Source organism: Mobula birostris, chromosome 9 (assembly GCF_030028105.1).
Source record: "Mobula birostris isolate sMobBir1 chromosome 9, sMobBir1.hap1, whole genome shotgun sequence".
In the NCBI taxonomy this organism is placed as follows: Eukaryota; Metazoa; Chordata; class Chondrichthyes; order Myliobatiformes; family Myliobatidae; genus Mobula; species Mobula birostris.
The window spans coordinates 40407042-40432349 of NC_092378.1; the positions used below are offsets into that span (position 1 = coordinate 40407042).

Consider the following 25308-nt stretch of genomic DNA (forward strand, 5'->3'; position numbering starts at 1 on the left):
GGTCTCGCCAATATATAGAAGGCTACATCGGGAGCACCGGACGCAGTACATCACCCCAGCCGACTCACAGGTGAAGTGTCGCCTCACCTGGAAGGACTGTCTGGGGCCCTGAGTGGTGGTAAGGGAGGAAGTATAAGGGCATGTGTAACACTTGTTCCGCTTACAAGGATAAGTGCCAGGAGAGAGATCAGTGGGGAGGGATGGTGGGGGGGGGGGACAAATGGACAAGGGGGTGTCCATTCGTCCCCATCCCTCCCCACTGATCTCCCTCCTGGCACTTACCCTTATAAGCGGAACAAGTGCTACACATGCCCCTACACAGCTCCCTCGTCCATTCGTCTCCCCCCCATCCCTCCCCACTGATCTCCCTCCTGGCACTTACCCTTATAAGCGGAACAAGTGCTACACATGCCCTTACACTTCCTCCCTTACCACCATTCAGGGCCCCAGACAGTCCTTCCAGCTGAGGCGACACTTCACCTGTGAGTCGGCTGGGGTGATATACTGCATCTGGTGCTCCCGATGTGGCCTTCTATATATTGGCCAGACCCGACGCAGACTGGGAGATTGTTTTGCTGAACACCTACGCTCTGTCCGCCAGAGAAAGTAGGATCTCCCAGTGGCCACACATTTTAATTCCACATCCCATTCCCATTCTGACATGTCTATCCACAGCCTCCTCTACTGTAAAGATGAAGCCACACTGGTTGGAGGAACAACACCTTATATTCCGTCTGGGTAGCCTCCAACCTGATGGAATGAACACTGACTTCTCTAACTTCCGCTAATGCCCCACCTCTCCCTCATAACCCATCCATTATTTACTTATATACACACATTCTTTCTCTCACTCTCCTTTTTCTCCCTCTGTCCCTCTGACTATACCCCTTGCCTATCCTCTGGGTTCCCCCCCCACCTCCCCCTTTTCCTTCTCCCTGGGCCTCCTGTCCCATGATCCTCTCATATCCCTTTTGCCAATCACCTGTCCAGCTCTTGGCTCCATCCCTCCCCCTCCTGTCTTCTCCTATCATTTTGGATCTCCCCCTCCCCCTCCCACTTTCAAATCTCTTACTAGCTCTTCCTTCAGTTAGTCCTGACGAAGGGTCTCGGCCTGAAACGTCGACTGTACCTCGTCCTAGAGAATATCACACCTAGAGTTTTATATTCACCATTAGGCTTTCCTATTATTTCTGATTGAGGTGCTGTACTGAAATAAAAGGGAGATAGTTTTCAACTATAATCTTACAATTTGAAACACACAAGAAATCAGCTCTCGTACTGCAATGACGATCACAAGATAAATCTTTAACTTCCTTTTTCATAACCACAAAGTACAATATGCTTACATGTACTGGGTTCCAATATACTCTTCTATAAGACGAAAGTAATGAGCAGAACATTAAATGGTTTCGGGATTACGTTTCTGTGGTCAGAAAAGTGGTCAGAAAAGCAGGAACTGAAACACACAACAAATCAATTGGCAGCCACATACAAGTGAAATCTTTCGACTAGAAAAGGTGTGAGATAGACTTACGAGATCATAAGATATAGAAGAATTAGGCCATCGAGTCTGCTCCACAATTTCATCATGGGTGATCCCTATCTCCTGCCTTCTCCATGTATCCCTTCATGTCCTGACCAATTAAGAATCTATCAACCTTTGCCTTGAATATACATAAAGACTTGGCCTCCACGGCTGCCTGTGGCAAAAAATTCCACAGATTCACAGCTCTCTGGCTAAAGAAATTCCCCACTTCTGTTCTAAAAGGGCACCCTTCAATTTTGAGGCTGTGCCTTCTCGTCTTAAGACACTCCCATCATAGAAAACATCCTCTCCACATCCACTCTATCAAGACCTTTCACTATTTGATAGGTTTCAATTAGGTCACCCTCATTCTTCTAAATTCCACTGAAATCCTGGAATCATTTTCATGAAGCTCCTTTGAACCCTCTCCAGTTTCAGCACATCCTTTCTATGGTAAGGGGCGCAAAACTACTCACAATACTCCAAATGACGCCTCACCAGTGCTTTATAAATTCTTAACATTACATCCTTGCTTTTATATTCTAGTCCTCTTGAAATTAATGCTAACATTGCATCTGCCTTCCTCACCACAGACTCAACCTGCAAATTAATGTTTAGGGAACCCTGAACAAGTACTCCCAAGTACCTTTGCGCCTCTGTTTTTTGAGCTTTCTGTTATTGTATGATTCTGATGGAGAGAAAATACCCAAAAAACTGACTCTTCAGCAAACCATGTCCATGCTGATCACTGTATTTATCCATATTAGCTCATTAACCCTCATTTATCCCTTAGTCTTGAATGCTTGATGATTCAACTGCCTATCTATCCTGAAATTTCTAAAATTTATACAGCTTATAACATCAATGTTAATTCATTCTTATCTAGGGATGCATCTAGTATTAGAAAATCAAACTGATTTACTAATGATTCATTTTGTATATACAGTTGCTTCAACAAATTTATTTCAAATTGAAGAACAAAAGTCCAGCAGTTCCTCCCAAGACCGTCTCAGAATATTTTCCTAAAGAAAGCCTTTAAATCAATTAAGAGTAAACTGCACTGAAAATCTTTCATTGTAAAATACAGTGTCCTTGATGGTCAAGTTGCATTTTATGCAAAATCTCTTCTCATTCAAAAAAATCTCTTTGTTCAGGACTGGGAATGGTTACAGAATTGCATGTCAGGAAATCAATGATTTCAAGAAAGAACTAATTTAGTTGAAAGAAAAAAAACTAGGCTCTCTTCCTACCACCATGCCCATAATAAATAAGCAATTCAAATTTTATCTTTAAAAAACAAAAATCAATGGACAATGTGTGTAACAAACTAAACCTAAATTAAGTTTTTTAGATAAACAAGTGATATACTTCTGAATGTTTCCAAATTTAGCACTAGGGTAGAAGAGAGGAAACAGGAACAATGTGCCCAAGATGCAAACTCCAAAGCCAAATCAAATGCAGTGAATTATATAAAGTTTTGAAACTTGTCTTAACATTTCGTTCAAGGAAACACATGCAGTCTGAGCATTCTTAACACTAAATGAAATATGCATTTATTATTGAAAATACTTATTGAATGTAACTAATTAGTAACAACCATAACAGTCCAACTTCCACCCAATTATTCAATTATTACAGGTTGCAATAACAAGGTCAATCAAGTTTTATTGGTACCCTTTGTTTTCTGTTTCTCTGATCCATACAATAAAGTTGTCCTATTTTTTCCCTCCAATCTACAACACTGAACACCACTTTTTTTTTTATATACATCATCCATGATTCTACATTCTTTAAAAACAGTCCGCTGGAATTTGTAACTAACAGTGAAAAACATTAGCTATGATTACATTTACAAATCCTTTTCAGACACAGATACTATTTTGACTGCTGACTTCTTAGAAGATCTTAGACCGGTGTACACACTGCAAGCAGAGGATCCCTTTAATTGAATGAAGAATGGTTACTGAGTAATGCAGTCAAAACTGGAAAGTGCAAAGATTAGATCTGAAAGGGCAAGCAACACAGCTAACTACCAAGCACCTTCCTGCAATTCACAACTCAGGACATGCTGAAATACCGTGCACTGGCCTTGTCAGTTCAGTTCCAATACAGTACCTCAAAAAGATTGACACATTAGCTTTGAATTGCCTCTAATATTTTACCCGAAACATTTAGTCCCTCCTAGCACCAATAAATTGTAGCTGTGCTATGAACCATCTGGAAAATCCACAGCAGCAATCAATAAAGCTTCTTCGACAGTATCTTTCACACCAGCAATTTCGAACCATGAATATCTGTAAAAACACCATTAAGTCACAAATAATCTTAAACTGAAAACATATATCACTGTTCCAAAATACTGCTCTGAAATGTACTTACCTTGTGCTGGTGGTTCTGCTGGAAATCTCAGTTATGGATCAGCTCATGTGCACAACTGAGCTTTCCAAAAGGGAAGGGAAGATCTGAACTAACACTAAAGTTGGACTTTCCAAGGGGATAGCGAATGCATTGAGCTGAGGAGCTCCTCAGTTTTTTACGCAATCATGGCTGACATATAAAAATGCAACTCCAACAAGTTGAATAAGACTCCTGTAAGAGAAAGAATGGTAGGGTGAAGGAACCATGGGTGACTAGTGAGGTGGAAAATCTAGTCAGGTGGAAGAAGGCAGCATACATGAGGTTTAGGAAGCAAGGATCAGATGGGACTATTCAGGAATATAGGATAGCAAGAAAGAAGCTTAAGAAGGGGCTGAGGAGAGCAAGAAGGGGGCATGAGAAGGCTTTGGCGAGTAGGGTAAAGGAAAATCCCAAGGTATTCTTCAATTATGAGAAGGACAAAATGATGACAGGAGTGAAGGTAGGACCAATTAGAGATAGAGGAGGGAAGATGTGCCTGGAGGCTGTGGAAGTGAGCGAGGTCCTCAATGAATACTTCTCTTCAGTATTCATCAATGAGAGGGAACTTGATGAAGGTGAGGACAATATGAGTGAGGTTGATGTTCTGGAGCATATTGATATGAAGGGAGAGGAGGTGTTGGAGTTGTTAAAACACATTAGGACGGATAAGTTCCTGGGGCCTGACGGAATATTCCCCAGGCTGCTCCAGGAGGCAAGGGAAGAGATTGCTGAGCCTCTGGCTAGGATCTTCATGTCCTCGTTGTCCACGGGAATGGTATCGGAGGATTGGAGGGAGGCAAATGTTGTTCCCCTTGTTCAAAAAAAGTAGTAGGGATAGTCCGGGTAATTAGAGACCAGTGAGCCTTACGTCTGTGGTGGGAAAGCTGTTGGAAAAAATTCTTAGAGATAGGATCTATGGGCATTTAGAGAATCATGGTCTGATCAGGGACAGTCAGCATGGCTTTGTGATGGGCAGATAGTGTCTAACGGGCCTAATAGAGTTCTTTGAGGAGGTGACCAGGCATATAGATGAGGGTAGTGCAGTGGATGTGATCTATATGGATTTTAGTAAGGCACTTGACAAGGTTCCACACGGTAGGCTTATTCAGAAAGTCAGAAGGCATGGGATCCAGGGAAGTTTGGCCCAGATGGATTCAGAATTGGCTTGCCTGCAGAAAGCAAAGGGTCATGGTGGAAGGAGTAAATTTGGATTGGAGGGTTGTGATGAGTGAAGTCTAAAAAGGATCGGTTCTGGGACCTCTGCTTTTCATGATTTTTATTAATGTCCCGGATGTGGGGGTAGAAGGGTGGGGTGGCAAGTTTGCAGACAACACAAAGGTTGGTGGTGCTGTAGACAGTGTAGAGGACTGTCAAAGATTGCAGAGAGACGTTGATAGGATGCAGAAGTGGGCTGAGAAGTGGTAGATGGAGTTCAACCCAGAGAAGTGTGAGGTGGTACACTTTGGAAGGACAAACTCCAGGGTAGAGTACAAAGTAAATGGCAGAATACTTGGTAGTGTGGAGGAGCATGGGATCTGGGGGTACATGTCCACAGATCCCTGAAAGTTGCCTCACAGGTAGATAGGGTAGTTAAGAAAGCTTATGGAATGTTAGCTCTCATAAGTCGAGGGATAGAGTTTAAGAGTCGCGGGGTAATGATGCAGCTCTATAAAACTCTGTTTAGGCCACACTTGGAGTACTGTGTCCAGTTCTGGTCGCCTCACTATAGGAAGGATGCGGAAGCATTGGAAAAGATACAGAGGAGATTTACCAGGATGTTGCCTGGTTTAGAGAGTATGCATTATGATCAGAGATTAAGGGAGCTAGGGCTTTACTCTCCGGAGAGAGGAGGATGAGAGGAGACATGATAGAGGTATACAAGATATTAAGAGGAATAGATAGTGTCGACAGCCAGCGCCTCTTACCCAGCACACCACTGCTCAGTATAAGAGGACATGGCTTTAAGGTAAGGGGTGGGAAGTTCAAGGGGGATATTAGAGGAAGGTTTTTTTTTACTCAGAGAGTGGTTGGTGCATGGAATGCACTGCCTGAGTCAGTGGTGAAGGCAAATACACCAGTGAAATTTAAGGCTACGTCCACACTACACCGGATAATTTTGAAAACGCAGGTTTCAAGTAAAAACGACAGGCACACACCCTAAGCATCTTTCAAAATATCCCTGTCCACACTAACACGAATACTTGGGTGAATCTCCTCTACTGGGCACGCGCAGAACACACAGAAAACAAGCGAAGAGGGAATGGTATACTTAGTGCGTGTTTGTCCAGTTAGAGTAAAAAAAACTTAAAAGGAATTGCTCTTGGCTCTTGCGCAGGAGGACTTAAAACAAAAAAAACAAATACTGGAGCGTACGGAGGCAACCGACAGAGTTCATGGACAGTATGACCTGGCTGACAACGAACATTGAAAAACTGACAAACTCTGTTGCATTAATAAAGCACCTTGTTAAATGTATAAAACATGTCTGCATCAGTGTTATCTTGTATTTCCATACAATGTTACATTAGGCTGTTACACATCTATTGTCAGAGAAGTACTTACATAAATAGGTAAACCACCTGCATACAAGCAAGGACAGAAAACAGGGCAAAGTGAGTATACTTATTTATTCATTAAGCTATGGGTCAAAGTATTTGGTGAGTACATTTCTAACTCTTCTGGCTTCAGTCTCGTTGCCGTCTGTTCTGAAATTGTTAGGTTCTGCGAAGCGCAGAATCAAATATTGTTGTCCTGACGAAAGATCTTGGCCTGAAACGTCGACTGTACCTCTTCCTAGAGATGCTGCCTGGCCTGCTGTGTTCACCAGCAACTTTGATGTGTGTTGTTGTGATGATTGTACGCTCTAGTATCAATCATTTGGCGACAATGAAATAGTAGTAATAATAATAATAATAAGAAGAAGAAAACAATGAAATGCCGGGCTGCCGCCATCTGTTCTGGCACGTCATGACAGCGGTTTTAAAAAGCTCCGGTTACCCCGTACACACTGCAACGGATATTAGCTGTTTTCAGATTTATTCACTCTGGAAACCATTTCTGAAAACCTCCATTTTTGGGGGATGAAAACGCAGTTTTAGTGTGGACAGAGAGTCAAAACAAAGAGAAAAAGCTTTGTTTTCAAAATTATCTGGCGTAGCCTAAGAGACTTCTAGACAGGTATATGGAGGAATTTGGGGGGGGGTGGTTCTATGGGAGGCAGGGTTTGAGGGTCGGCACAACATTGTGGGCCAAAGGGCCTGTACTGTGCCGTACTATTCTATGTTCTATGTAAGTGATTAAAAGGTTTAGTGTGGGTAAGATTTTTTTCATTATAACATTTTTTATTTTCTATTATGTAAGTAATAAGTTCTCAAAAACCCACCATGCCTAAGGCATACTCACAACTCTTGGACAACTCCCCTTTATGGGACGTCTGCAGATGCTAGATTGGTGGGGGTGGGGGGGATATATCTGGGTTCAGGGAGCTGCGGGTCAAGCAGCAGCATGCTAAACCAAGCACCCTCTCGGCGTCTTGGAACACGTAACTCAACTGCACTGTTGGATTACCTTCATTGTGGAGACCACAGAGCTAAAACTGGCTCACAATCAGTGTTTCATTAAGAGCCTACATTATAACCCATAATAGCTGCCATCATAACACCCTAAGACAAAACTTCGTTCCAAGAATTTATTATTCCTGAGCTTGCAAATTGAATTTAGAATGTACAAATATTGCACTGAAAGTGTTGTATTTGAATGCACACAGCATAAGAAATAAAATGGACAATCTTGAAAATCAGCTACAGACTGGCAAGAATGACGTTGTGGCCATCTCTGAAACTTGGCTATAAGATGGCTGCCATTGGGAGTTGAATGTCAAAGGATATACGGTGTATCAGAAAGATAGGTTAGTAGTCAGACTGGGTGGTGTGGGCCTGTGTATAAGAAATAATATTAAACTAGAAAGGAATGACGAGGATTGGAAGATGTAGAGTCTCTATGGGTTGAGTTAAGGAATGGCAAGGGTAAAAGGACCCTAATGGCAGTTGTATACAGTCCTCCAAACAGCAGCCAGGATATGGATTACAAATTACAGCAGGAGACAGAAAAGGCGTGTCAGAAGGGCAAAGTCATGGTAATCGTTGGGGATTCTAACATAAAAGTGGATTGGGAAAACCAGGCCAGTACTGAACCTCGAGAGAATTTGTAGAATGTCCAAGGGATGCCTTTTTAGAACAGCTTGTTGTTGAGCCCACTAGGGGATCGACTGTGTTGGATTGGGTTTTGTGCAATAATCCAGAGGTGATAAGAGAGTTTAAGGTTAAGGAACTCTTAGGGAACAGTGATCACAATATGATCGAGTTCACTTTGAAATCTGAGGAGAAACTAAATTCCAATGTGTTGGTATTTCAGTGGAATAAAGGAAATTACACTGGCATTAGAGGGGAACTGGCCAAGGTTGACTGGAAAGGGACACTAGCAGGAAGGACAGCGGGGCAACAATGGCTGGAGTTTCTGCGAAAAATGAGGTAGTGCAAGACAGATATATTCCAAATAAAAAAAAAATTTTGAATGGAAGAAGGATACTACCGTGGCTGACCAGTGAAATCAGAGCCAAAGTAAAAGCAAAAGAGAGGACATACAAGGAAGCCAAAGTTAGTGGGAAGATAAGAGGATTAGGAAGCTTTTAAAAACTTGCAGAAGGAAACTAAGAAGGTCATTAAGAAGGAAAAGATGAATTATGAAAGGAAGCTGGCGACTAATATCAAAGAAGATACTAAAAGTTTATTTTTAAACTATATAAAGGGTAAAAGAGAGTTGAGGGTAGATATAGGACCAACAGAAAATGACGCTGGAGATATTATAATGAGAGATGTAGAGACGGCAGAGGAACTGAATGCATATTTTGCATCAGTCTTCACAGTGGAAGACGTCTGCAGTATACCTGACATTCAAGAGTGTCAGGGAAGTGAAGTATGTGCAGTGAAATTTACGACTGAGAAGGTGCTCAGGAAGCTTAATGGTCTGAGGGTAGATAAATCTCCTGGAACTGATGGAATGCACCCTCGGTTCTTAAGGAAGTAGCTGGAGAGATTGCAGAGGCGTTAATGATGATCTTCTGGCATTGTACTGGATGACTGGAAAACTGCAAATGTTACCCTGCTGTTTAAGAAGGGTGAGAGGCAGCAGAAAGGAAACTATAGACCTGTTAGCCTGACATCAGTGGTTGGGAAGTTGTTGGAATCGATTGTTAGGGATGAGATTATGGAATACCTGGAGGCACAAAATCGGCCAAAGCCAACATGATTTCCTGAAAGGAAAATCCTGCCTGACAAACCTACTGCAATTTTTTGAGGAAATTACAAGCAGGGTAGACAAAGGAGATGCATTAGATGTGCTGTACTTGGATTTTCAAAAGATCTTTGACAAGGTGCTGCCCATGAGGCTGCTTAGCAAGATAAGAGCCCATGGAATTACAGAGGATTTACTAGCATGGGTGGAGCACTGGCTGACTGGCAGAAAACAAGAGAGTGGGAATAAAGGGATCCTATTCTGGCTGGCTGCTGGTTACCAGTGGAGTTCCACAGGGTTTGGTGTTGGGACCGCTGCTTTTTACGATGTATGCCAATGATTTGGACTATGGGATTAACGGATTTGTGGCTAAATTTGCCAATGATACAAAGATAGGTGGAGGAGCGGGTAGTGCTAAGGAAACAGGGAGCCTGCAGAGAGACTTAGATAGTTTAGGGGAATGGACAAAGAAGTGGCAAATGAAATACAATGTTGGAAAGAGTATGGTCATGCACTTTGGTGGAAGAAATAAACGGGCAGACTATTATTTCGATGGGGAGAGAATTCAAAATGCAGAGATGCGTTGTATCAAAAGGACTTGGGAGTCCTTGCGCAGGATACCCAAAAGGTTAACCTCCAGGCTGAGTTCGTGGTGACGAAGGCAAATGCAATGTTGGCATTCATTTCAAGAGGTATAGAATATAAGAGCAGGATTGCGATGTTGAGGTTCGATAAGGCACTCGTGAGACCACATGGGAGTACTGTATTGTGTGCAGTTTTGGGCTCCTTATTTTAGAAAGGATATACTGACATTGGAGGGGGTTTAGAGAATATTTATGAGAATGATTCCAGGAATGAAAGGGTTACCGTAGGAGGAACGTCTGGCAGCTTTTGGGCTGTATTCCCTGAAGTTCAGGAGAGTAAGGGGGGAATCTCATAGAAACATTTTAAATGTTAAAAGGCCTGAACAGATTAGATATGGCAAAGTTATTTTCCAAGATATGGGAGTCTAGGACAAGAGGGCACAACTTCAGGATTGAAGGACATCCATTTAGAACAGAGATGCGGAGAAATCACTTTAGTCAGAGGGTGATAAATCTGTGGAATTTGTTACCACGAGCGGCTGTGGAAGCCAAGTTAATGGGTGCATTTAAGGCAGAGATAGATAGGTTCTTGATTAGCAAGGTCATCAAAGGGTATGGGGAGAAGGCAGGGGAGTCAGGATGACTGGAACAATTGGATCAGCTCAGATTGAATGGCGGAGCAGACTCGATGGGCCGAATGGCCTGCTTCTGCTCCTATGTCTTTTGGTCTAAACGCCATTAAGATCAACCATAAAACTCCAGTACAGAGTATGTTACTGAAGTGTTATTCTAGTGTTAGCTACTTCTAATTCAACTTCAGATTCAACCCAATGCTATTTAAACAACTGGAATATCCCATTGTTCTGTTCAGACTCCAGCTGGAGCTAGTTTCTGGGTGAATCTTGTACTGTTCCCAGTGATTTCATCCTCTCTAACTTTTTGAGAATACCCTTTTAATATAGACTTCACTTCTGCAACCCTCTCCAGAGCTACTGGAGTTTTCATGTTACCTATCTCATCCCCTTCAAAACACATTGCCTTAGTGGCACACCATCCACAACCCAAAAGCCTTATTCCAGACAAAACCACTGCATATTGGCTGTAATACGAATCATCTAAAAGTGCTCCACTCTTATTCATGCAAGTTACTCAAAACAGTAGCTCCCAAATCCACAATCTCTACTGCTAAGGGTAGTAAGGGAACAGCAGTACCTGCCACATTGTGAATTGAAGACCCACTGCTGGTCATTCATTCAATATTATCAAATCCTAAAACTCCTGACCCAACAGTACTTGGGGGTACTTCTTCAGCAGGCACTTAAGAAGCTGCTTATCATTTTCTCAGGGAAAATTGATGATAAAAAATGAATACTAAGTTTGCCAGCATAGACTAGATGCTGAAAAATGTAACAAATAATATTCTTGTGCTTGCTTAAAAGTGCAGCAGAGACGTAAAGTGGTATAACTAAAGGATTTGCTAATGCCAGTAAAATAATTCCAAACAAAAATATATCCATAACATTCTACAATGCAGTATCAAAATCATGCTCAATTAACTCTGGCAGCCAGGGTTTTTGCAAAATCATACAAACAAGATGACTGGCACAACAGTAGCGCAGCAATTAGCGCGATGCTATTACAGCTTATGGCAGAGGCTGGAGTTCAATTCCGGTACCGTCTGTATGTGTTCCTCATGGAATGGGTGGGTTTTTTTCCAGGTGACCCGGTTTCTTCCCACAGTCCAAAGATGTATCAGGTAGGTTAAATGGTCATTGCAAATTGCCCCGTGATTAGGTTAAGGTTAATCAGGGCTGTTGGGGGTTGCAGGGGCAGCGTGACTCAAAGAGCTGGAAGGGCTTACTCTGCGCTGCATTGCTAAATAAACATCACAACATGCTGCATCAAATAAGTTCCTCACAGCTGATATAGCCATTGCATTGACATAACATTTGAGAAAGATGTAGCAGACTTTGTTAAAATAACTTTCATGTTGTATGTTAAAGCAGTAGTTAAAACAGCAGTATTTATGATGGCCTAGAAAACAGCAAAACACGAGTGTGGGCAGTGGAAGTAGTACAACAGGTCACCAGGAATAGAGCTGAAAAAGACACAAAATACTGCAGAAAATGCCAAATGACTGTTGACAAAGGAGATAATGAAACTTCAAGTGGACAGGGCCTGGGAAATGAATATTCAAGAGTATACGTCCTATCGAAAGGACAGACTGATGGGCAGAGGGGGTGGGGTGGCTCTGTTGCTGAGGAATGATATTCAGTTCCTTGCGAGGGGGGACATAGAATCAGGAGACGTAGAGTCAGTATGGATTGAACTGAGAAATTCTAAGGGTAGAAAGACCCTAATGGGAGTTATCTACAGGCCCTCAAACAGTAGTCTGGATGTAGGGTGTAAATTGAATCAAGAGTTAAAATTGGCATGTCGCAAATGTAATGCTACAATTGTTATGGGGGACTTCAACATGCAGGTAGACTGGAGGAATCAGGTTGGTACTGGACCCCAAGAAAGGGAGTTTGCGGAGTCCCTCCGAGATGGATTCTTAGAACAGCTTGTACTGGAGCCTACCAGAGAGAACGCAATTCTAGATTTAGTGTTGTGCAATGAACCAGATTTGATCAGGGACCTCGAGGTAAAGCAGCCATTAGGAGGTAGTGACCATAATATGATAAATTTTAATCTACAATTTGAGAGGGAGAAGGGAAACTCGGAAGTGTCAGTATTACAGTTGAACAAAGGGAACTATGGTGCTATGAGGGAGGAGATGGCTAAAGTTCAATGGAACAATACCCTAGCAGGGATGACAGCAGAACAGCAATGGCAAATGTTTATGGGAATAATGCGGAAGGTGCAGGATCAGTTCGTTCCAAAGAGGAAGAAAGATCCTAAGGGGAGTAAGGGAAGGCAGTCGCTGACAAGGTAAGCAATGGACAGTATAAAAATGAAAGAGAAGAAGTATAACATAGCAAAGACGAGTGGGAAGCCGGAGGATTGGCAAACTTTTAAAGAGCAACAGAAGGTAACTAAAAAAGCAATATGCGGAGAAAAAATGAGGTATGAAGGTAAACCAGCCAAGAATATAAGGGAGGATAGTAAAAGCTTCTTTAGGTATGTGAAAAGGAAAAAAATAGTTAAGACCAAAATTGGGCCCTTGAAGACAGAAGCGGGTGAATTTATTATGGGGAACAAGGAAATGGCAGATGAGTTGAACAGGTACTTTGGATCTGTCTTCACTAGGGAAGACACAAACAATCTCCCAGATGTAATAGTGGCCAAAGGACCTAGGGTAATGGATGAATTGAAGGAAATTTATATTAGACAGGAAATGGTGTTGGATAGGCTATTGGGTCTGAAGGCTGATAAGTCCCTGGGACCTGATGGTCTGCATCCCAGGGTACTTAAGGAGGGGGCTTTAGAAATTGTGGACGCATTGGTAATCATTTTCCAATGTTCTATAGATTCAGGATCAGTTCCTGTGGATTGGAGGGTGGCTAATGTTGTCCCTCTCTTCAAGAAGGGAGGAAGAGAGAAAACAGAGAATTATAGACGGGTTAGCCTGACGGGAAAGATTCTGGAGTCAATTATAAAAGATGAAATTACGACACATCTGGATAGTAGTAACAGGATTGGTCCGAGTCATCATGGATTTACGAAGCGGAAATCCTGCTTGACTAATCTTCTGGAATTTTTTGAGGATGTAACTATGAAAATGGACCAGGGAGAGCCAGTGGATGTGGTGCACCTGGACTTTCAGAAAGCCTTTGATAAGGTCCCACATAAGAGATTAGTGGGTAAAATTAAGGCACATGGTATTGGGGGCAGAGTACTGACATGGATTGAAAATTGGCTGGCTGACAGAAAACAAAGATTAACGGGTCCCTTTCGGAATGGCAGGCGGTGACCAGTGGGGTACCGCAGGGTTCAGTGCTGGAACCGCAGTTGTTTACAATATATATTAATGATTTAGATGAGGGTATTAAAAGTAACATTAGCAAATTTGCTGATGACACAAAGCTGGCTAGCAGTGTGAAATGTGAGGAGGATGTTATGAGAATGCAGGGTGACTTGGACAGATGCATGGCAGATGCAGTTTAATGTGGATAAATGTGAGGTTCTCCACTTTGGTGGTAAGAACGGGCAGGCAGATTATTATCTAAATGGAGTCAAGTTAGGAAAAGGGGAAGCACAACGAGATCTAGGTGTTTTTGTACATCAGTCACTGAAAACAAGCATGCACGTACAGCAGGCAGTGAAGAAAGCTAATGGCATGCTGGCCTTCATAACAAGGGGAATTGAGTATAAGAGCAAAGAGGTCCTCCTGCAGCTGTACAGGGCCCTGGTCAGACCACACCTGGAGTACTGTGTGCAGTTTTGGTCTCCAAATTTGAGGAAGGACATTCTTGCTATTGAGGGAGTGCAGCGTAGGTTCACAAGGTTAATTCCTGGGATGGTGGGACTGTCATATATCGAAAGATTGGAGCAACTGGGCTTGCATACTCTGGAATTTAGAAGGCTGAGAGGGGATCTTATTGAAACATATAAGATTATTAAGGGATTGGACACGCTGCAGGCAGGAAGCATGTTCCCGCTGATGAGTGAGTCCAGAACCAGAGGCCACAGTTTAAGAATTAAGGGTAGGCCATTTAGAACGGAGTTGAGGAAAAACTTTTTCACTCAGAGAGTGGTGGATATATGGAATGCTCTGCCCCAGAAGGTTGTGGAGGCCAAGTCTCTGGATGCTTTCAAAAAAGAGATGGATAGAGATCTTAAAGATAGCAGAATCAAAGGTTATGGGGATGGGGCAGGAACTGGATACTGATAGTGGATGATCAGCCATGATCACAGTGAATGGCGGTGCTGGCTCGAAGGGCCAAATGGCCTACTCCTGCACCTATTGTCTATTGAAACAACAGTTTAAAAGCTAGAAATGTTGGTACTAAAAGTGAGTTTAAAATGATAGCAAGATAAGATTTCTATCATTGGTGTGTGGTAAAATAAATACTGTCAGCATGTATTAGCAACAACAGTCACACCTCTAAGTAGAGATGAAATTGTCAATCCATTTTTAAACATTACATAAACCAGAAGCTAATAAGAGATTTTACTGTGACTGCTCACTGACTGAACACAGCAAACATCCTGACATGGCAAAGATGCATTTCTTTCTCTTTGCTGGAAGCTCAATTTCCTCTCCAACACTCCAAATAGTAATTCTGACCTCCCAGAATCTGTATCATTTCAAAACATTTCTACTTTTAAGATATGAACACCTGCTGAACAAATCTAAATTCCAGAAAATCTAAATTGATTGACCAGACCTTGAATCAGTGGAAATTTTGGGTATAGTTGGAGAAGGCCATCTCCACCTCACAAAAATTCAATCAGAGGCTAGACAAGGATAAGGATATTCAGTGTGCCCATTTGGTAAAAATTCAGAGAAGAATCAAAGGATCCATAATCCAGACCATCTCATCACCTTTGTCACATTTCTGCAAATGTAATTATTCCACCAATTCTAGTATTATTCCATTTGGTCTTGGTATCACAATAAATTTGGTATTTTTAAAATATCGTAAACAGTACATTGCAGAAACTAATAATTTGCAGACAGCACAATGCAATAACTCTAATAAATAGTAAAATTCCTTATTGTAATCACAAGAGATTCTGCGTAAACTCGCCTGGCTGGCAAAGATAACATTTAATACTTAAATTTCTTATAACATTCCAAACTTCATAACAGTGGATGGGAGCATGCAATGAGCAACATTAGGTGGAGAAATCAAAAGATCATTAGACTGTAAGATACAGGAGAAGAATTAGGCCATTTGGCACATCGAGTCTGTTCCATTTCATCATAGCTGATCCATTTTCCCTTTAAGCCCCAATCTCCCGCCTTCTCCCATCCCTTCATGCCCTGACCTATCAAAGAACCTATCAACCTCTGCATTAAATATGCCCAATGACAGCCTCCACAGCCGCCCATGGCAATGAATTCCAGATTCACCACTCTCTGGCAAAAGGAATACCTCATCTCTGTTATAGAAGGGCACTCCCCTATTCTGAAGCTATGTCCTCTGGTCTTAGACTCTTTCCCCCTCCCAAAACCATCCACTTTATCAAGGCCTTTCAAAATCCGACAGGTTTCAGTGAGATCACCCTTCATTCTTCTGAATTCCAGTGAGCAGAGGCCCAGAGCCATTAAGCGCTTCTCATATGACAAGCCTTCCAATCCTGGAATCATTTTCATGAATCCCCTTTGAACTCTCTCCAATGTCAGCACATCCTTTCTTAGGTAATGGGCCTAAAGCCACCCACAATACTCCAAGTGGGGTCTCAGCAGTGCTTTAGTCTCAAAATTACATCCTTGCTTTTATCTTCTATTCCTCTCACCACCAAATTAACCCACAAAGTAACCTTTAGAGAATCCTGCACGAAGACTCCCAAGAACCTTTGCATGGCAGATTTTTGAATTTTCTCTCCACTTAGAAAAGAGGTTGTGCTTTTATTTCTTCCACCAAAGTGCATGACCATACACTTCCTGATACAGGTGTCCCCCGCTTTTCGAACGGTCGCTTTACGAAACCTCACTGTTACGAAAGACCTACATTAGTACCCTGTTTTCGCTTTCAGAAGGTGTTTTCACTATTACGAAGAAAGGCAGCGTGCACCCCGAGCAGCCGCTCTGCCCTGGATTCGGAACGGCATTGCTTAAACACGTTGCATTGAGCAGCCGTTAGCAAGATGAGATTTAAGGTGTCGGAAAAGCCTGAAAGAGTAAGGGTGTTACATTTAGCATAAAACTAGACATAATTAAGCATTTCGATCGTGGTGAATGAAGCAAGGACAAAGTGAGTTTGGCTTGTGGAAGTTGACGAAAATGATGTTGAAGAGGTTTTGGCATCCCATGACCAAGAACTAATAGATGAAGAGCTGATGCAATTAGAAGAGGAAAGGATAACAATCGAAACCGAATGCAGTAGCAAAATGAACATGAAGCAACTGCGTGAGATTTTCGCTGCAATGATAAAGTACGACTTTAATTTTGAAAGGGTACGTAGGTTTAGGGGATATTTGCAGGATGGTTTGAGTGCTTACAAACAACTGTATGATAGAAAAATGCACGAGGCTCAGCAGTCAAGCAAGCCTTCCACATCAGCCACAGCAGACGACGAACCTTGACCTTCGACATCGAGGCGGGCAATTATAGGAGAAGATGAGCTGCCTGCCCTGATCGACGATGAGATGACCCCTTCGTGTCCCACCACCCCAACCCCCGGGCCCCAGACAGATACTGTACCGATCCGCGGAGAATGCAGCAGTAGCCGGGAGACACACAGCACATCTTTAAGAAAAAAGCCAAAATAAACATATTAATTAATTACATGCCGGGCAGCACCAAAGTAATTAGCATGTTTATTTCGGCTTTTTTCTTAAAGATATGCTGTGTGCCTCCCAGCTACTGCTGTGTTCTTTGCGGCAATGTATTGGGTCAGCGGCCTGGAGGGTGGGGGCCACTGCACCACCCAGCCTGCGACGTCTAAACACACCATCATCAGTGTGCTCGATGTCTTCCCAATTCCGGTAAGTGATACTACACTGTACATACATTACTTCTACTTTATATAGGCTGCATATTTTTACGTGTTATTTGGTAGATTTGGCAGCTTCATAGTTTAAAGGTTACTGGAGAGCGTGTTTATGCCAACAGCGCTTGCGTGAGATTTTCACTACGGAGATCTGTGCAGCAATCGTTGTAGAGAAGTATTTCTACTTTATATAGGCTATGTATTTATCATATCATTCCTGCTTTTACTATATGTTACTCTTATTTTAAGTTCTATGTGTTATTTGGCATGATTTGGTAGGTTATTTTTGGGTCTGCGAATGCTCACAAAATTTTCCCATATAAATAAATGGTAATTGCTTCTTCGCTTTACTACATTTCGGCTTACAAACCGTTTCATAGGAACTCTCTACCTTCGGATGGCGGGGGAAACCTGTACTGTATTCCAGCAGCCACTTATTTGCCCATTCTTCTAACCTGTCCAAATCCTTCTGTAAACTCTCTACTTCCTCAAAACTACCTGTCCTTGCACGTATCTTTGTATTGTCTGCAAACTTGGCCACAAAGGCATCAACTCTATCATCCGAATGATTGACAAGTAACATAAAAAGAATTGGTCCCAACACAGGCCCCTGCGGAACACCAGTTGTCACAGGCAGGCAGCTAACCAGAAAAGGCTCCTTTCCTTCCCATTCTTTGACTCCTGCAAATCAGCTAATGCTATATCCATGCTGGTATCTTTCCTGTAATATCATGGGCTCTTATCTTGCTAAGCAGCCTCATATGTGGCACCTTTTCAAAGGCTTTCAAAAAATCCAAGTACATAACATCTACTGATTCTCCTTTCTCTATTCTAAAGGACGGATGAAAAAAAAACAGGAGTTAGAGTCAGAGTTGTACAGCATAAAAATGGCTCAACATACCCACCCTGACCTTTCTGCCCATCTACCCTAATCCCATTTGCCAACATTCAGTCTATATCCTTCTATGCTTTGCCTTTCCAGTTGTTGAAGTAAAGGCAAGGTGTTGCTTAGCATGACAGATAGTGCCTGTGGAAAAGAACAGTAGCTAATACTTTGGGTAAAGGCTTTAAAGAAAAAAAATAGAAAGACCATGGTTTAGGGAAGTCCATTTCCCTCCATTCAAGAGGACCACAACCTTGTCATGGTTTGGAGGCTGCGTGCCTCAAGAACTGAGAGAGCTATGTTGGCTGAAGTGAGGGCTTTATGCTTTGACTCTTGGTAGGGTCACCCATGCAAAACAGATCAAATGGTAGAAGCCAGACTAAGACTGGTCCACCAGTCCTCCAGGTTCTGGGTTTCAGCTCTGGATTAACAATTCTGACTGGTAAACAAAACTGTTAAGGAAACAGCAATGAAGAATCCTTCTACATTTGAGTGCAACAGTATTCCTAAGTCTCCACCCAGAACGCACATGACAGACAGTAGTGAAAACTAAGCTACTGACATGATGAAGGAGGCCTTGAACACTGCCAGAGATGGAGGACCTTCCCCGCTGCCCTAAACACCAGCTGTATAACAAGCAGTAGGATTTCTCTCCATGGACACTACCTGTCCCACTGAATTCATCCAGCATCTTGCATTGGTTAGGGAATTAATTCCTGAACAAGATATCCTCAGCCTACCCATACTGAACTGCTTCGATGACGTTGTTAGATCGCATTCAGATTAATTATCACATGCACATTGGAAATGTACAGTAACAGAAACAAGCTTAATGTCATTGACATATGTTGTGAAATTTGTTTTGTGGCAGCAGTACAGTGTAATACATAAAAAAATAACAATAATATATAAAATTAAATTAAAATAAATAATGCAGAAAGGGCAAAAATAGTGAGGTAGTGTTCATTGGTTGGTTCATTGCCCGTTCAGAGACCTCATGGTCGAGGGGAAGAAGCTGGTCCTAAAACATTGAGTCTGTCTTCAGTCTCTTGTACCTTCTCTCTGATGGTAGTAATGAGAAGATGACATGTGGTGGGGGTCCTTCATGATGGATGCCACATTTGAGATATCATTTTGAACACTGACCTGTAACTCTTCTCATCCCTGTTCTTAAATTGTAATCGGACCCACAACTTACCCTACTGTCCCCAAAAATAATCCTTATGAACCTTAAAAAAAAACAACTAAATCTGACCCACGACCTAGAAGGACAGTGCAGCTTCGTGGATTCTTGACTGGAAACTAATCCTGCTAAACCAATCACAAAACTTTCTCAGCAATTCTACTGAACTGGTTCATGCCAAACTACAGAAAAAACCACCTTCTAAACTCAGGTCAATAGTATGACTTTTTTTTGTCATCAAGCAACCTTTTCAAACAATTGATCAGAGATCTTGTTGCAGTTACCACAACCCTATTCCACTCGGAGCGTTCTAGATTTCGGAGTTCAATTCTGGCACCCTCCTGTAAGGAGTCTGCACATTCTCCCCGTGGAATGCGTGGGTTTTCCCCCGGTGCTCCGGTTTCCTCCCATAGTCCAAAATGTACCGGGTAGGTTAACTAAATAGTCCCATCATTAAGTTAGGGTTAAATCTGGGTTGTTGGGGGTTGCTGGGATGGTGTGGCTTGAAGGCAAGACAAAACAAGCAGCATTTTACCACTTATCTTTTCAAACTCTTATCCACAAGCTCTAATCCTCAGTATCAATAATCCTCAGTGTTATTGGACATTCACTCTCACAGAATTCACAAGTCACTATCCAAAAGTTTGAGTTATGGAATAATTTCACTCTTACCAATTTTTATACTGTAAAAGCTCTACAAAAAACATCCTACACAGAAGCATCACAGCTTATTATGGCAAATGCTCGCCAAGATCATTAGAAAGTGCAGAGTTGAGGACGTAGTTCAGCATAGCATGAAAACCAACCTCCCCTCCATGGACTCTGTCTAAAGTTCTCACTACTTTGGAAAAGCAGCCAACATTAAAGACCCCTTCTACCACAAACATTCTCTCTTCTCCTCCTTCCCATTAGGCAGAAGATACAAAAGCCTGAAATTAAAATACTACTAGGTTCAATATTAACTTCTATCCCATTGTTATAAGACTACTGAATGGATCTATTGTATGATAAGATGGACAACTGACTTCACAATCTACCTTACTGTGGTCTTTCATCGTATTGTCTGCCTGTACCACACAGTCTCTGTAACTGTAACACTACAGTTGTGACAAAAGTTTGTGAACACTTTGCAATTACCTGGCTTTCTGCATTAACTACCCATACTCAAAATGTGGTCTGATCTTCATCCAAGTCACAATAGTAGACGAACACAATCTGCCTAAACTAACAACATACAAACAATTGTTCTTCTCGTTGATACTGAATTTACCATTTAAACAATCAGTCAAGGTTCAAAAAAGTATGCGAAGCTCTAGGGTACTGCCTTCTACAAAACCTATTTGGAGTCAGGTGCTCCAACCAATGAGATGAGATTGGAAGTGTGGGTTGTAGAGATGTCCTGCTCTTCTCCTGAAATTTCTATTTATGTGCACCAGGCCTCTATCAAAACAACTTTCAGAGGACCTTAGAATTGCAGAGATGCATTAAGTTGAAAAGGCTATAAAAGCATTTCTAAAGAACTAGGTGTTCATCAGTCCACACTAAGAGAAATTGTCTGCAAACAGAGGAAATGCAGTACAATTGCTACTCTCTCTAAAGTAGGCGTCCTGCAAAGATCACACAAAGAGCGCAATGTGCAATGCCGGAGGAGGTGAAAAAGAACCAAAGGGTAACAGCAAAAGACCTGTAAAGATCTCCACAACTTGATAAAGTATCTTTTCATTAGTCCATTACAAGGGAAACACTGAACAAGAATGTTTCATGGAAGGACATCATGGAGGAAACCATTGTTCTCCAAAAAAAAGCTGCTGCACACCTCAAGTTTGCAAAAAAAAACACACCTGGATGTTCCCACAATGCTTCTGGGACAATGTTCTGTGGCCAGTTGAGACAAAGTTGAACTTTTTGGTAGAACTGTTTGGAGAAAAAAGGGCACTGCACACCTACACCTAAACCTCATCCTAACTGTGAAGCATGGTGGAAGGAGCATCATGGTTTGGGTCTGCTTTCTTTCCTCAAGGCCTGGACAGCTCGCAATTATTGAGGAAACAATGAATTCAAAATTGTATCAAGACACTTTACAGGAGAATATCAGGGTATTCACCTGAAGCTTAATAGAAGTTGGATGATGCAGCAAGACAATGATCCAAAACACAAGAGTAAGTGGACAACAGAATGGTTTAAAAAGAAGAAAAATTGTAGTTTCGAATGGCCAAGTCTGAGTCCAGATCTTAATCAAATTGAGATGCTGTGGCATGACCTGAAGAGGGCTGTTCACACAAGGTATCCCAGAAACATTAATGAATTGAAACTGTTTTGTATAGAGGAATGGCCTAGAATTGCTCCTCGCCACTATGCAAGTCTGATCACCAGCTACAGGAAATGTTTAGGGGAGGTTATTGCTGCTAAAGGAGGTTCTACCAGTTACTAGGTACAAGGATTCACATACTTTTTCCTGTCTGGACTGTGAATAATCAAACAATGATCAACAAAGACATGAAAAGTACAATGGTCTGTGTGTTATTAGTTTAGGCAGATTGTGCGTGTCTATTATGTGACTTAGATGAAGATCAGACTACATTTCATGAGTAACTAATGCAGAAATCCATGTAATTGCAAAGGGTTACAAACTTTTTCTTGCAACAGTATATTCTGTGTTGTTATTTGCTTTTGCCTATCCCACCTTAATTCAGTGAAATGATCTATATAGATGGCATGCAAAACAGTTTTCCACTGTACCTCGGTACATGTGGCAGTAATAAACCAATTACCAATGTCAGAAAACATAACTACATTTTTTTCCAACTAGTGTTTCTTGACATGACTTTGTGATATGAAAAACAGTGTTTTCTAGAAATGCAAACCACCTTTCCCACCAGTCCCCTGCCCTTCCCACAAACATGGCAGTTACCTGTCTGTTGAAACATACACCACCAGCTGGACAGCTGTGGTGATGATACTTACAGCCCAACATTCAGATTTTTAAAAAGTCAATGCATTTGACATTGTATAACATACTGTTGCAACTCAGAGGTTGCTTTGATTAACATTTCCCACGTTTTTTTCCGGAAGGTGACAAAGAGTGAAAATGAGAAAGAGGTAAAGAAGCCTGAACGCATACACCTAATGATTCAGGAACAGCTTCTTCCTCTCTGGCCATCCGATTTCTGAAAGGACATTGAATCCAGTAACACTATCTCACTACTTTTTTTATTTTTGCACTAATTTAATCCAACTTACTATAATTCACTTTTTCTTTATATTATGTATTACATTGTACTGCTGCTACAAAGACAACAAATTTTACGACTTATGATGGTGATATTAAATCTGATTCCGATTCTACAAACCACAAATCTTCATGAAGTTCTACTCGAGTTAGTATATTTTCCACACGTGAATGTGAATAAGAATTCGGTAATATGCCAAACATTATCACTGCAGTGCCATCACCACAAGCTTTCAGAGGGCTATCCACCTCCTCATTTTCCAAACAACCAGGATACATAATGATTGCAGCCATATCCATATTAATTAATGCCACATTTACTTTCCATAAAAGATACTTTGCTAGAGATTTTTATTTTGTTTTATTGACTTTTGAGTGTCAAATAAACTGCAAATTCATTTCCACTTTGAATCTCCTCCACAACCTCAGCTTACTCAACTTTAACATTTTTTAGCATTTGAAAGCAGCATCTATTCCTATAATTCTTAGCAACTCCTTGCCATGAGGCTCATGCATAGCAGCTCTGCCCCCTCAAAATTACTTCACATCTATATGCTTCTCTTCAAAACTAATCTTTTTTTACATCCTTCTAGCTAAACTTATTGATATACATCAATTGACATCTTTTGCTTTACTTTATCACCATTTCCAGAGCATCCTGCAATTTTCCTTCAAAGGTAATTGTCAACACCATCTCTCCACTTGTCTCCTCTCTTAAATTTTAGAGCCACAGACATGAAACATAAACCAATCAAAATAGGCTCATAAGTGAAAAAACAGGTGATAAAACACCCCTTTAACCAGATCCCTGATAGAAGGATGAGAAAACTAAGGGGTACAGACTTGTTTAATGTTTACACTTTCTCACGAGTTTCTTTCCACTTCCCAAAGATGTGTTAACTAGCTGGAAAATGTTATGTTGTTAATATATGTTGCAGAGGCGAGTGGTAGGAGTATCAGGAGATGGCTGTAGAGCACCTGAGAGATACAAGGTTATACAGAAGTGGGGTAATAGGAGTCTCTTGAGAACTCAATGGTCCAAAGGATCTTTGGCAAAAATACAGGAAATTAAGATATATTTAGGGCCTTATTCTAGAATTCAAGGAGCTGGATTCCATGACTACTTTTAGCTATGAATGGAAAATAAATATACGGAACAGAAAAAAAAATCCCTTCCTCCTTTGCAACATTTTATGAAAGATAATCAATGGGATAGTCCTTACTGTCGATGCAAACACGGAGTATGTCAAAGGCAAATTAAAGTTAATCCTCCAAAAAAGACAATACACAAGTAAACCCCGACTAATGCTTTAAGTGACTGTTTCGTTTTTAAACAAAATCCAAGAGTTCATTTCATAAGTTTGATAATCAGTCAACACAAACGAAACCACAATCAGTAAGTCAACCGGAAGATGGCAACTTTATATCTTTGGAATTCAAGAAAACATAACCTGTAAAGGGAATTTCATGAGGGCAATTTATTTTTAAGCAAAACAACTCAGAGCAAAGTTAATTCTGTAGCTGACAAAAGATGAACGAACTCGGTTGTAAAGGTGTTACTTTAGTGAAGCCTTTTATTGCGCAGTAAAATAACAAGGGTAGGAAGTTTCTGTTGAAATCTGCCGGGGAGACTTATGTAGGGGTTCGGCTAGCTAACTGCATACGAAGACATCACAGGGAGAAGCCTGGCTCAAAACACTAAGAAGCGTATTTGCAAAGCCGCAGCCACCCTCCCACCACAAACACCAACCACCAAAGGCTGGATTGCACCCTACTCTCCTGCGGGCTTTACTCAGGCCTAGCAAGGGCCCGGCTTGGGCTTTCTTCAGGTATCGCCAGGCCCACGCCAAACTCTGAACGCGGCCCAAGCCGAGCTCCCCTCCCTTTCTGCCCCCCTAGGTCGGTGCATGGATTGCACACTCACCAGACACTTCCTGCCCAGGCAGTTGAAGAGGCACTCGTTCTCCTGCTGCGTAAGGAGAATTGAGCCGACATTCGTGACCCGCGGCCGGCTCCCACCGCTTTGCTGATTGGAAATCATGGCTGGGCAAGGACACACTCTACGCCCAACAAGGCAAGAGCCCGCATCGGCCTCCCAGCCCACTCCTTCAGCGACGGCCACCGCTCGAGTCCATAGCGGCAGCGCGTTCCTTTCGCCACCAGCCCGGTGACGGTCACCCTCCGCGTGTGCACGAGAGCGTTTTCTTTCCCGAACCCGGCGACAGTCACCCACCCCTGCGCGCGCGCGTGCGCGCTCACGGTCACTGCTCGCGTCAGTTTCGAACTTGGTCAACGTTCTCGGTGGAGAAAGCCCACCCTGGAGGCGGTGCAGCTATTTTTACCTCCTGCAAACATTTCTTTCCCCGGAAAATAACACGGATGGAGGGAATGGGAGCGCGGGTTGAAATTGCGGTAGGAGTTGGAGGTAGAGAGCTGAAGAATGGGACAGAGGACGGAGGGGAGGAGAAGGGCTGGGAAATGGGGCAGAGGGGAGGAACTGAACATTGGGCAGACGGGATGGAGGGAGTTGTGGCAGATGGATGGAGGGACGGATTAAGGTAGAGGGAGGGATGGAAATTGGCTGGGAGAGTGAGGGGTAGATCAGAGGCAGTTA

At 42.2% G+C, this 25308-nt stretch overlaps 1 protein-coding gene across 1 annotated transcript in view; it reads right to left on the reverse strand.

Annotated features, from left to right (window-relative positions):
- LOC140202702 (actin nucleation-promoting factor WASL-like) overlaps positions 1-24952 on the reverse strand; it is an 87550-nt gene extending 62598 nt beyond the window's left edge. The window contains exon 1 of the mRNA XM_072267888.1: positions 24619-24952. Coding sequence (XP_072123989.1) covers positions 24619-24735 — 117 coding nt within the window. The 5' untranslated portion in view covers positions 24736-24952. The remainder of the gene's footprint in view (positions 1-24618) is intronic.
- Between the last annotated feature and the right edge of the window lie 356 nt (positions 24953-25308).